The 12,327-nt window shown below is 48.5% G+C and overlaps 1 protein-coding gene across 7 annotated transcripts in view; it reads left to right on the top strand.

Annotated features, from left to right (window-relative positions):
• The window catches only part of LAMB3 (laminin subunit beta 3), an 81,955-nt gene that overhangs the window by 62,002 nt on the left and 7,626 nt on the right, over window positions 1–12,327 (top strand). For all 7 annotated transcript variants that reach the window (XM_064498077.1, XM_064498079.1, XM_064498075.1 and 4 more), the window contains 13 exons: window positions 1,523–1,637; window positions 2,123–2,196; window positions 2,509–2,700; window positions 3,146–3,209; window positions 3,648–3,823; window positions 4,610–4,730; window positions 5,143–5,331; window positions 5,426–5,581; window positions 6,221–6,417; window positions 8,510–8,621; window positions 8,997–9,369; window positions 9,940–10,100; window positions 11,290–11,498. In XM_064498077.1, coding sequence (XP_064354147.1) covers window positions 1,523–1,637; window positions 2,123–2,196; window positions 2,509–2,700; window positions 3,146–3,209; window positions 3,648–3,823; window positions 4,610–4,730; window positions 5,143–5,331; window positions 5,426–5,581; window positions 6,221–6,417; window positions 8,510–8,621; window positions 8,997–9,369; window positions 9,940–10,100; window positions 11,290–11,498 — 2,139 coding nt within the window. The remainder of the gene's footprint in view (window positions 1–1,522; window positions 1,638–2,122; window positions 2,197–2,508; window positions 2,701–3,145; window positions 3,210–3,647; window positions 3,824–4,609; window positions 4,731–5,142; window positions 5,332–5,425; window positions 5,582–6,220; window positions 6,418–8,509; window positions 8,622–8,996; window positions 9,370–9,939; window positions 10,101–11,289; window positions 11,499–12,327) is intronic.

Raw genomic sequence — 12,327 nt, 5'->3', positions numbered from 1 at the left:
GAGCCACCTCTGCATTGAGCATGTCAGCCTGTGCATGCCACCAAGCCTTTGAGGCCACTCTCCTTCCATCGCAGCAAACAGCATTTATATTCTTTCAGAATTTTATCCAGCCTCAGGATGGCTGGATATATGCACTATTCAAAGTGCATATCCCACTACTTGGTTTGAAGGCAGCTCTGGTGGTTGACAACTCTGATTTTCAGTCTAAATGATTTACATCCCGTTAATCTTATTTGCTTTTAGAGCAATGTCGTCCTATAGCTTATATAGCTCTTTGCTCTCCTTGGTGCATAACCCCAGGAACATTTCCAGAGAGCAGTATCTGCTCTTCATCTGCATTTTGTTAGTCCGAACATGCCAAGTGCATGTTTTTTGGCTGTTTGTTGTTGTTGTTGTTTTTCCCCCTCTCTCATGTATCAGCTCTCCACTCCTCCATCACCGCTGTAGCCTGTTGCATTTATTCCGTTTTGAACATGGGCAGGTAATAAGTCTTTCAGGTGGGCCCTCTCTGTGTCCTGTCTGTGATGGTACCGGTCATTCTGTGACAGTGCCGCAGTGCCTATCATCAGCAGTCATCTTAACATCCCTCTCAGACCTTCCCTTCCCCTACTTTTCCTCGCTTGAAGTATTTCCTCCCTGTTTCACTGGTGCCCTGACCCAGTCTGTTTGCCCACCTCGTGGCTGGCACTCCTTTTGATCAAAATTGGGACCTTTACTGCTCCTTGTCTCTTACTCAATCTACTTTCTGCTGCTTTCTACATGTTTCTGAGCCTACTCATGTGCCACATGCACCCAAAAGCTTTCTGGAAGTAACGGCATTTAGCGTTACTTCGTTAGTCAAAACTGGGATATTTGTTTGCTCCTCGGGGACCCTGTTTTTTTTTTTTTTTTTTTTTTTCTTTCAGTCTCTGCTTTCCCCATGCTAAATCTCTGTTTGCTTCTTGAATTACTTGCTTAAGGGAGAGCTGAACTTTGAGCTGCTCAACTCCCCACCCGCTCACTTTTCACCCACTGAGCCGTTTGCTCCTGCTTTGCTCCGAGGGGAAAGTGCAGAGGGGCTGAGCTACGTTTACTGTTTTTGAATGCTAGAGAAAGGCCTTTCTGTTTGCGCAAACAAACAGCCCTACTCAGTTATGTGGAAAAGGCAAACTGGTACTGAAAAGCTGCAAAGAGCTTTTTGTCAAGCACTGCCATTGCAGAAAACAGGGAAGTGGTTTAAAAAAAGGCATTTTTTATGATTGGCCAAAAAATACGTTTTAGTCAAAACAATTTTGGTTTTAGTTTTTAGTCCTTAAAACCATGAGCTTTTTAATGGGGTATGAGGGGGACCACTTGAGTTCTGATTACCATTAATTTTATTGACCTAAGTTGTTTAGCTGTCTAATAAGACAGCTTTATTTCATTTGTTCTTCTACAAGTTCATGCTGAATTTGAGCCTCTTGTCTGGATGAAAGCTGAGTTTATGGCAGCTTCCCTTCGGCCATATGCTGATGGCTGTTTCCACTTGCCTTTTTCCTTTCAGTGGAGCATGAAATGCTGCAGGTGCGACTCTCGGGTGCCTCACTCCCACAACAGTCACCGTGTGGAAAACGTGCTGTCCTCCAAAGGGCACCTGCGCTGGTGGCAGTCGCAGAACAGTGAGTACTGGCGAGCCTGGGATCCCTCCAGGACACTGTGGGCTTTCACGTCTCTGAGCCTTCAGGCCTGCATGTTCTGCAGCAGGAATCCTTCCTCGCTTCCCCTGACTGCCTGGGATCAGCCTTAAGCGTTCCCAGCGTCAGAGGTGCCTGGATGCTGCATTTAGGTTCAGAAAACGATTGAACAGAAACTTTTGTTTTCCCAAAAATATTTCAAAGAGGATTTTGAAACTTCAGTTCCTGGTTTGAACCAGAACAAGCCGTTCCCTGTGGGATGGTAATTCCAAGTTTCTAACTTCATGTTTTCACAGACACTTGGTGATTTAAATGATTGGAATAGTGGCATTGAGGGAAGGAGAGAGGCGTTGAATTCAGTAGATTGGAAGGAAAGAGGGAAATAGATGGCTTGGCTCAGACAGCTAAATGTTTTATTTTTCTAAAGTCAATGGTGTGCATCTCTGAAAACTGCCTCTTTATGTCTCCAGGCATGGATCGGGTCTCTTTGCAGCTGGATCTGGATGAGAAATTCCTGCTCAGTGGCGTCATCCTTGTCTTCAGGGTTTGTATGCACCTTCCCAACTTTCAAAGAGGTTGCAAAACATAGCGGAAGGGCCCTGCTGGCTCTTAGCAGGTTGTGGAAATCTAGATGCAAAGCTCTCGCTGGGCTCCACATAAGCAGGCGAGGGATCATGCCTCCATTTCTCTCTTCTTTTCCATTTGTATGGCTGTTTCCTAGGGCTATTAGGAGGATGAGAGCAGGCTGGCCTCCAGTGGGTGGTAGGTTCCCATATTACTGATTGTCTGCTGTAAAATCTCTTTGGTGCAAGCCTTAATCATAGATATGCCTCTTCTTTCCTCCCTGCCACTGCAGTCGCTCCTCCCTGCTGCAATGCTGATTGAGCGCTCCACTGACTTTGGCAAGACCTGGAAGGTTTATCAGTATCTAGCCTCTGACTGCGCCGCCTCCTTTCCTCGGATCCCCCAGGGCTCCCCCGAGAGCTGGCAGGACGTACAGTGCCAAGCACTGCATGCCCAGCATGGATACCCTTTGCATGGGGGCAAGGTAGGATTAATGGGATTTTGTTGCAGGGAGCCCCAGCATTTGTACGTTCCTTGCAATGGGACCTCGTATTAGGGGGCAGATCGCCTAAGTTACATTGCAGAAAGATGTGGTGGCTTGGAAGTGCTGGGAGTTGTGTGTGTCACAGGAAATCTACAAATATTATGTCTAGCAAGTGATGTGAGTCAGTGGATATCCAAGAGTGCTGAGGAGAGTCCTCTGGAAGATTCTTCCTCCTTCCAAAAGGAAAGCCTTTACTGCTTTGTGGGCAACCTAGGGTTCATGTCAGTCTTCTGCTAAATCCTCAGCAATTCTGAGGCCTTTTTCCTGCGTTAAGTGACAGTTCTGTAGAGGAGGCAGGTTCAGGGCACAATCTTACTGCTTAGGTTGTGAAAGGAAAGAATCCTATCTTTCTGCATTTTAATTGTCTTAATTTTTTCCTTCTAAGGTTAAATTCACTGTCCGAGACCTGGCATCTACCATTTCTACCTCTTACAGCCAGATCGTCAACAGTAAGTAAATGGCCTCCTGTGTATCTGAGAAAGGGAGAGGAGGGTGACGCACCTTATGGTTTTGCCTACATATGGTAGAGGGCACTGAGCCTTGGTAAGCCCTTCTGAGGGAGCAAGTTCTTTGCAAAGCAAGCTTTCAGCTGCATGTTTTATGGCTGCCCTGGCACCTCTCTGATGTATGATGTCCCCTGCGCACACCACAGGTACAGCAGTGACACAACTTTCCTTTGTGGTGCTCCTCAGATACGCTGCAGACTGTCATGTCAAATATCTTGAATGCGGGAGCAGCTTTCCATCTTCACTGATGGTTCAACTACTGCTTTGTGCTGAGGCTGTTGTCTGTCTCTTGTTCCTAAACTTCAGTGCTAATTGCGATGTTCTTCTCTGGCCTCTCTCTCTTCCTGCTGCCTCCTCACATCTCTTATCGGTCCCTAACAGATCTGGGAGAATTCACCAACCTGAGAATTAACTTCACTCAGCTTGCTCACATTGTGCACCAGGGTTACCGCTCACCCAGCACTTTCTATGCTGTGACGGAAATGCAGGTGCAGGGAAGCTGCTTCTGCAATGGACACGCCGACCGCTGTGCTCCTTCTGGAGATCAGCATGCCATGGTGAGTGCCGGGGCATAAGGAGAAGCTGAGAGATGGATACTGTTTGGTATCAGTCCATCCCTGAATCCTAGCCCCATCATATACCCTGGCCTCCGGCTTCCCCGGGAATTCTGATCAGGAGTTGGGACAGGATGACCAGCAATTTGATGCGAGAGAGTCTTATCCCTGGCCAGAGGCTGCTTTGAATCAATCAAGGGTAAATGTTGCCCCATTTTGCCTGCAGCAGTAGGGTGATGGCTGTGAGACAGCCTATGTTACCGCAGCGTAAAACTACTTTTTGTGTAATGAAGATAGTTAAGGGGCTTTACAAAGAGTTACAGAAGTTTATGGCTGTAGGAGTTTGTACTCTGGGTGTAATTGCACCTGCCATCACTGGGTCATTTGGCCTGGCTGGAAGACACTGAAGTTTCTAGCAGGCTCCTTCATATCCAAAAAGGATTTGCCGATGCAGGTGGCTTGCTCTTGTGGGATTTCCTTGTCTGCAGCTTATGTTTGTCCTCTTAGCCTCAGGTATGTTTGTCCTCAAGTACATTGTAGAAGTGATGGGAATTCGTTGTCACAGTGGGCTAAGGAGCACCTTGTCTCTATTGCTACGGTTCTTGCTGTCTGAGCGTAAGAAAACTTGACTTTTCTGCCTTCATCTTTGCAGTGCTTGGGAACGGGCAGGTGAGCCAGAAGCAGAAGTGTGCCAGAGGATATGTGTATCAGAAAGAAATCAAAAGGAAAAAGACTGTGAAATTAGGAGAACATCCATAAGTAGTGGGTAATATTTTGTCTCTATTCCAGGTTCATGGACATTGTGTGTGTCAGCACAACACCGCAGGGCCGAACTGCAATCGTTGTGCAGGCCTCTACAATGACCAGCCTTGGCGACCTGCAGAGGATGACAATCCCCACGAATGCCAGAGTACATCCAACTGCTTTTCCCTCTTTCTTCTTCCTTAGACCTTTCTAACTTCTGCTCATTCATGAACGATAGGGGAGGGAGCAAATTCTGAGTCCTTTTACTTGGATGCTGCTGGGCACTAGATGTTAATATGAACTGTCTTTGCAAAACCTATTCCTGAAATGATTACACTGATACTGGTTTGGTGGAACTGCAATAGGGCTGATGCCCCCAGGCTCACAAAATGGATCAAGATACCACTCCTCTAAAAATGGCTGGCTGGTGCAAGTTTCACGCTGTTGTGGTTTATGGGTGCTAATATGCAATGCAGGTGACGAGGGCACCATCTAGTGATAATGTGGCAGAGCCTCCAGCTGCTGGGAGATTTTTGCACAGTCGCAGCATTAGATAGGCTTTCTTTCTTTCTTTTTAGGATGCAACTGCAATGGTCACTCCGACTCCTGCCATTTTGACCCAGATGTTTATCAAGCCAGTGGTGGGGAGAGTGGAGGTGTGTGTGACAACTGCCAGCACAATACAGAAGGGAGAAACTGTGAGCGGTGCAAAACTAACTATTTTCACAACCAGCGGCAAGATTTTGCCCATTCTGAAGCCTGTCTGCGTAAGTGTGTGGTTATCCCTGTGTAATATCTTCTCCTGAAACTCCTGCTGACTTCTCAGACTCCTAATCGATGCTGTTTATTGCACGTTTCCAGCCTGTGAATGCGATCCGGATGGCACTGTGCCAGGCTCCATTTGTGACCCTTTCACTGGACACTGTGTCTGCAAGGAAAACGTGCAGGGGGAGCGCTGTCACCTCTGCAAGCCGGGATTCACCCAGCTGGCCAACGCCAACCCCCAGGGATGCCGCAGTGAGTAGGCCCTGAAAGAGCTACTGCTGCTGCGGAGCTGGCTCACATCTAGCCTTTGCACACAGCATCTTTAGTAACTCTGAAAGGGACCTGGTTCCCAGCCAGCATTGATCTGGGGTTTCCAAATGAGATGGGCATCCTGATGGGCAAGGGCTTATAAACCTCCTTGCTTGGGGCTGTAGTCTGTCTCAGGTATGAGTTTGGCAAAAGTCATGGGAAAACTGGAGCTGAGTGCATGTGTAGGGCTGTATCCCCCTTTCTGAGTGCCTCCCCTGACACACAGAGGGCTTGTGAAGCCATCAGAGTCTGCCGAAGGCAGTGCTGTGCGGGGCTGAGTGTGGCTGCACGGCAGCAGAGGGCAGCCATGGCTCAGGTTAGCATTGCCTGCGCCAGCTGGGGCTGGAGGGGAGTAGAGGCCTCCTAGGGCTGCAGAGTCCCAAGTCCCACTGCAATGCTTGGGTGGACACCTTGGTGTTAAAGCAGGGGCACAGCTCCTTCGTGCCAAGCTCTAGCATGAATGGAGAGAAAGAAGGGCACGTGTCTGAGCAGCAGTAAGGTGCTTCTGTGGATCTGACTTATGGGAAGACAGGCTGGTGCTCAGCACCCAGTTTTAACAAGACTAAACCCTTCCTGTTTCAGGATGCACCTGCAACCTGCTGGGATCCCGCCAGGACATGCCCTGCGATGATGAGACGGGGAGGTGCTTCTGCCTGCCCAACGTGGTGGGATCCAACTGTGACCAGTGCGCCGCTGACCACTGGAAGATCGCCAGTGGCCAGGGCTGCCAGCCTTGTGGCTGCGACCCTCGCCACTCACTCAGCACCCAGTGCAACCAGGTACTGCTGAGCCCTGGCTGCGTGGCACTCCTGGGGCTGGGGTCTTGCTCTAGGACACTGCAGTCCCGTGCTGCGTGCTGCAGGTAGCTGGGCAGAGGTTGCAATTACCTGCTGGCCACATGTCCTGCGTGTCCTTGGGTAGATACTTAGTGTCTCTGTGCCTTGGCTTACATATCAGGCTAATGATGCTCTCAGACACTGTGAGGATAGCTGCTTTAGACTTCAGGTGCTCTATGTGCTGCTCTCACAGCTCTGAGATAGGTATGAGGGGGCGATTTCTCTATGCACGCATGTGCTCTCCCTCCCCTTTCCCCCCTTCTTTCCCCCCTTTCCCCCCTTCTTTCCCCCCTTTCCCCCCCAGCTCTGAGAACAGTCCTGGGTGGAGCTGCTGGCCCGGAGGGAAGCAGGGAGATGAGCTGTGAGGGCTTTGCACTGCAACAGCTGAGGATGCCGTTGGCAACGGGAGACAGTGCCCCTGCTGGGCAGCACAGTGGTGCAGGATCCTTATGTCACTGAGGCATCAGAGCATGAAAACCACTTGTTAGATGGCTTCATCTTGCCATCCCATGTGTGGGATCCTCCAAAGAAGGGCAGTGCATTTCTTAATGCAGTATGTTCTTATTTTCCTCTTTCCATTTCCTAGAAACGATATGACAGGCTATTCAGGAAAATGAAGGAAAGTGGTAATTATGGAGACAAGATTAAGCCATTGTAAAAGGCCCAGTACTTGGTCAGGAAATCCTAATAAGAGATTTTCACACAGGCAAGGCGAGTTAATTATGCTCATTTGTCAATGAAAAGTGCGTTTGTCACTTCAGGCTTAAGAGACAACTGGGAAAATTAAAGTTAAATGAAAAAAAAAAGACCTATTCTAAGAGCCAAAGACAGGTTCCAAACCAGCTCAGCACAGGGAGGAAATCTGAGATCACAAACCAGACCTAATTTCTTGCAGGCAATTCCTATGTCTTTGAAACACAACCTAAAACCTAAACATTGTAATACTTGTAAGTTGAGGCTATTTGGGAATCTAGTACCAAGCCTCTTATGGTTGTGCCCGGGGACCCAGATTGTGTGGTGCTGATACGTAAGAAAATACAGTCTAAATAGACAAAATTGACAGAGTGCTAGTGACAGAAGAGTTTATTATTTCCATCTCACCTTCCTCTCTATTGGGGAATAGCACTTGCAAAGAGCTCACAGCAGACCTTTGCTCCCCTATCTGCTAAAAATCAGCTTTGGAAATAATCAGCTGCCATAACTGTGGATGATTTCCCAGTGTGGAAGTGACTGCCGCGTGCAGACCTCACATGGTCGTCCCTTTCTATCACCTTTGCCAGGTTGATGGGGAGGGCCAGAGGTTCCCTTGCTAAAGGTTCAGCCTGATGGCGGTGGTCATCAGAGCAGTGAAGGCAGTGGTCATCAGAGCAGTGAAGGGAAACCTCCTCTCTTTTATTCTCTCTCCCTCCTACACCCTGGTAATAAACCCCAGTGTTGGCAGTGATGAGACAGGCCTCTCCCCAGGACTGAAAGGTCAAGGTTGTGTAGCTTTTGTTGTTTTTCCTATCCTTAGGTAGGAGATGATACAGATTGAAAACAGAAAGGCTTGTGAGTGGTTCAGGCTCTGCAGTTCAGAGTACACTGCACAGAGTGGTTCACATCATGCTGTAGGCTTGAATTAGCATCTGAGTTCACACGGGAATTAAACAATGATGATAAACACAAGTGCCAGGAGATAGGTGCCTGAATTCCCACTCATGCCTGATTTTTTGTTGTCACTCAAGGAGCTGGAGAGGTTCAGCAACAGCAGAAGTGCCTGCGTGGGATGAAAATGTGACTAAATCTGTCAGGGTCTGAGAGCAGAAGGATGTAACAAGGGACAGTTAGAGAGAGAACTGAGGTTGCATATCAGCCTGGAGCTTTCTCCTGCTCCAGGGAGGAAATGCAGGAGCCTTTGGTTGGAATTTCTTGCTACTGAAGTTGGCAAAGGGTGGGAACACAGGGAGGCTTTACTAATTCAAGAGCAAATCAAGGGAAGGCTTTCCCAGGAAGGTGTTCAGAGCTGGATCTCCCTGATATATTTTTCTTGCTTCAGTTCACAGGACAGTGTCCTTGCAGAGAAGGCTTCACAGGAAGAACATGTTCTGCTGTACAGGAGCAGGTTTGCCCAGATAGGCACTATGGAGATGTCAGGGTAGGATGTACAGGTATGGAACAGCCATTTCTCATTAGCATGGTGTTTCTTAGTGCAATGAAATCACTGGTTATCTGGAAAAATAGCACCTGGCCAATGACTTGGCATCAGACTTTCCGCAGTATTTTGCCCGAGAACTTTCCTCTCTGGAACAGCCTCCCTGTTCGGCTCTGTTCCTCTCTGCTATCCCTGGGTACCATGAGCAGCCAGGCTTTTGGGACCCGTTTCTTTTACTGTGCCCATGCCATCTCCTTCCCAGACAGTGGAAAGGGTGAGAGGGGTGGATTGGATTTCAGATTATATTGGCATCCAATTTAAAGGGCCTGATTCCCACCACCACCCTTCTGTTGGATTGACTTCTATATTTTTTCACCTTTCCATCCACTAGAGTGCAACTGTGATTTCCAGGGCACAGAGGAAACAGGGTGTGACAAGGCCACAGGCCGCTGTCTCTGTCGCCCGGGCGTTACGGGGCTCCGCTGTGACCAGTGTCAGCGAGGTCACTGCAGCACCTACCCCCAGTGTGAGCTGTGCCACCCCTGTTTCCAAGCCTATGACGATGACATCCGGCGCCTTGGCATGCGCAAGGCCAGCCTGAGCAACTTGACTTCGCAGCTGCACTTTGGAACTGGAGGCTCCCGCTTCAGCATCCGTCTCTCAGAAATGGAGGGCCATGCTCAGCAGGCCCAGAGCATCCTTGGCAGCTCTCTAGTGACGGAGCAGGACCTGACCCAGCTGGCCAGCATGCTCACTGCGATCAGGTAAAGGACTTTGCCTCGATGGTGTGGTGCCCAGAGCTCCATGGGCCCATAGTGCCAGCACGCAGGCTTTGAGCTAGCAGAGTAGCTGCCTTAGCTAGGAAGAGATGTAGGCTTTTCCTATGCACTGACTTGACTTGTCACACTTGCTCACTTGAATATTTTCTGCTTTGTTTCTGTAATTGAAATTATTGCTCAGCTCACACAGTGATCAGGGACACAAGAGGCCTGTGCTTCCAACGTGCTCCTCCTGTGAGCTGGTCTTACCCTGCAAATAGAGGAGACCATTTGACAGGCTTTTGATGATCATCTTGCACAGTCCATGTGCAGACACAGTCCTGCAAGATGAGGCAGAGGGGACCCAGAAGAAGAGAGCTCTAACCTGGCCCTGCTGTCTGTGGACTGCGCAAACCTCTGAGGTTATTGTGTATACTTGGGCAGTCAATTTCGGGGCAAAGCAAAGTGCCTCTTCACCATGTGTTCGTAGCATCCCACCGGAAGAGGATCCTGGTCCCTCTCTACAGATGGTTTGCTCTATACCTGAATCCACGTTTTCTGCTTTTTCTCTCCCAGAAAGCAAGCCCGAGGCATAAATCCTGACCTGCATTTTCTGGATGAGACTGCTTCTCTATCTAGTGAGTTTGACACCCTCAACAGAAGCCTGGTTATCATTAACACCCAGTATCAGACTAAGAAGACCCAGTTTGAAACCAGCCGCAGCACAGATCTTTCAGGTACAATGCTGCCGTTGTACTGTTTCTTAATTTGTGGCTGTTAATTTACCTCAACGTGCCTGTGGGTGTGGTGGCTTTCCCACTGCTTGAATGTGTAAAATGGAGAAGTTTTTAACCGGCTGTCGGCTTAGGAACACTAAATAGCTCTTCTCCTCATAGAGAGAGAAACTCTTTCTATACAAGCTCTAATTTTAGCAATTACTAGCAATTTTATGCTAACAGATTATTTGCTCTCAAATATTGGGGTTGGAAGACTCAGTTTGCATGCATCATTTTCCTGATGCCCCCGCAGGCTGTCTGATTTCTCTCTCAGGCAGCACAAACTTTCTTCTGCATGCAAAAGTGCCTCTCCTCCCAGGGCCCAGCATGAGCTATTAGAAAAGGGGGTGAGCCCATCTCAGAACGTGTCACACAAACTGGGAGGACGCTGAAATAATGAAGGTTCTGCACAGATGGAAAGGATGGAGGGGTGGGAAAGGGAGCCAGGCGGCTGTCACACACTTAGGAGAAGAGCTAATTAAGCCTTCTGATGATGATGGTAGTTGCCATTATATCCCTGCTGCAGCTAATTCTCTCCAAGTATCTTATTGTCTTCTGTCTTCCCTCCTTCATATGTTGCACATTACAACTCAGCCTACCATGGACGCGCTAATCTGGAGCACGTGGAGGATGACCTCTGCCTATGCAGATTCGCTCTGAATCTCTGATTGTCTAAGCAGGGTTTATAGATCTAAGTCCTGACCGTTCTCCTTTCAGGCTGTAGTGGTGGAGGGAAGGAGGGAATGTTGGGCTCTGCCTGCAAATGATGAAGAGGGCCCCAAAGGAGCCCTCCCTCTCTCCCCCTGCCAAAGCCCAGGTTCTGGGTAGTGCTGAGCGAAGCTGGGGTTTAGCCCAGGATCAGTGCCTGTATTTCCTTTGCTCTAATTTTGTTTTGATCTTTGAGCCTCAAACTAGATTTCAGTCCTTCAGGAAGGATCTGTAGCTCACTGTGAAAGAATGGCTGAAAGGCATTTGGAAATAAAAGGAGCTTTTTAGTTGTGCTTTAGTGACTAATCTCTCTTACTGTGTCCCCCTCCTCTCTGTGCACACATCCACTTGCAGGGTATAGTCAATGACTTTGTTTAGGTAGCTATGCTGCATTTATGAGTCATGAAAGCATTCGTGTAATTTATTGTTTTTATTCCTGCAGGAGCCTTCAGGACGATCAGATCTGCTTACCAGACATCCACCAATGCCAGCAATCTCATAGCTGGTGCCTCCAGGCTGCTGGCTGAATCCAGGGAGAACCGGAAAAGCGCTGAGGGACTGGAAGGGGGTTTTACAGACTATACCTCCACGTTGCAGGCTCTCCAGGGCAAGATAGCCTCATCTCCCAACTTGACCCCAGTTATAAATAAGGTGAAAATAGAAAGCGATTTTCTGACTTCCCCACTTACACATACCTAGTTTTTAAGAGGGCCTTGTAGTGCTCAGGAGTCAGAAGTCTTATCCTGCGGTCATCTATCTTTCCTCAGTCCAGCATGGTAGGATGAAATCTCTGGACAGAGAGACTCACCGTAAATGGCATCCCGGCAAATTGCTGCTTTGGGACATCAGTGGGGAACAGTCTGAGCATCCTTTGTCTAGTAACCACAGAGACCGAAGTATTGGGAACCCCCCCACACCCCTTTGCAGGCATGCAGTTTTTTCCTCCAAGGACTCTCTTATGTGTCAGTTCTTGTATCTCAAAGATCCACTTAAATTCTGGATAAGGTTCCTTTTCTTTGTCCTTCACTGCTTTGTTATTGCCATGGAGATCCATTTCAGTGTCTCCTAATGCACGGTTGCTGTGGAGACCACCAACCTCCCATCTCTGCTTTTCAGGGCATCAGAATGTTCCCAAGTGATCAGCCTGTGCTGATTTTTGCACTAGCTCTGAATTTGTGTGTGCCCCTGCTGCAGTGCTCTCTTTGGATGGTAACTCTAGAATATGACCTGCAAACCACTCATGTTTAGGCAAGAGGGCAGGATCTTCTCAGCCTGTTATCTCTTTAAAAGGAAACTGGCCAGGTTGCAGGAATTCCCAGCACTGTGAGAAGAGTTGCTCTCTTGTGAGTAAATGAAATGTTTGCTCCATGTAGACACACTCTCTGTAATACATCATGAGCTGCTAGGATTTAGCTCCCACTTTGCTCTTGTTTGTGTTCCAGCTCATACTTAGGGGTGGTGAGGAGAGGTTCAGACCTCA

This window comes from Dromaius novaehollandiae, chromosome 27, assembly GCF_036370855.1.
Source record: "Dromaius novaehollandiae isolate bDroNov1 chromosome 27, bDroNov1.hap1, whole genome shotgun sequence".
Classification (NCBI taxonomy): Eukaryota; Metazoa; Chordata; class Aves; order Casuariiformes; family Dromaiidae; genus Dromaius; species Dromaius novaehollandiae.
The sequence above is the reverse complement of the archived record's forward strand: the minus strand, read 5'-3'. Positions and strand labels throughout refer to the sequence as shown.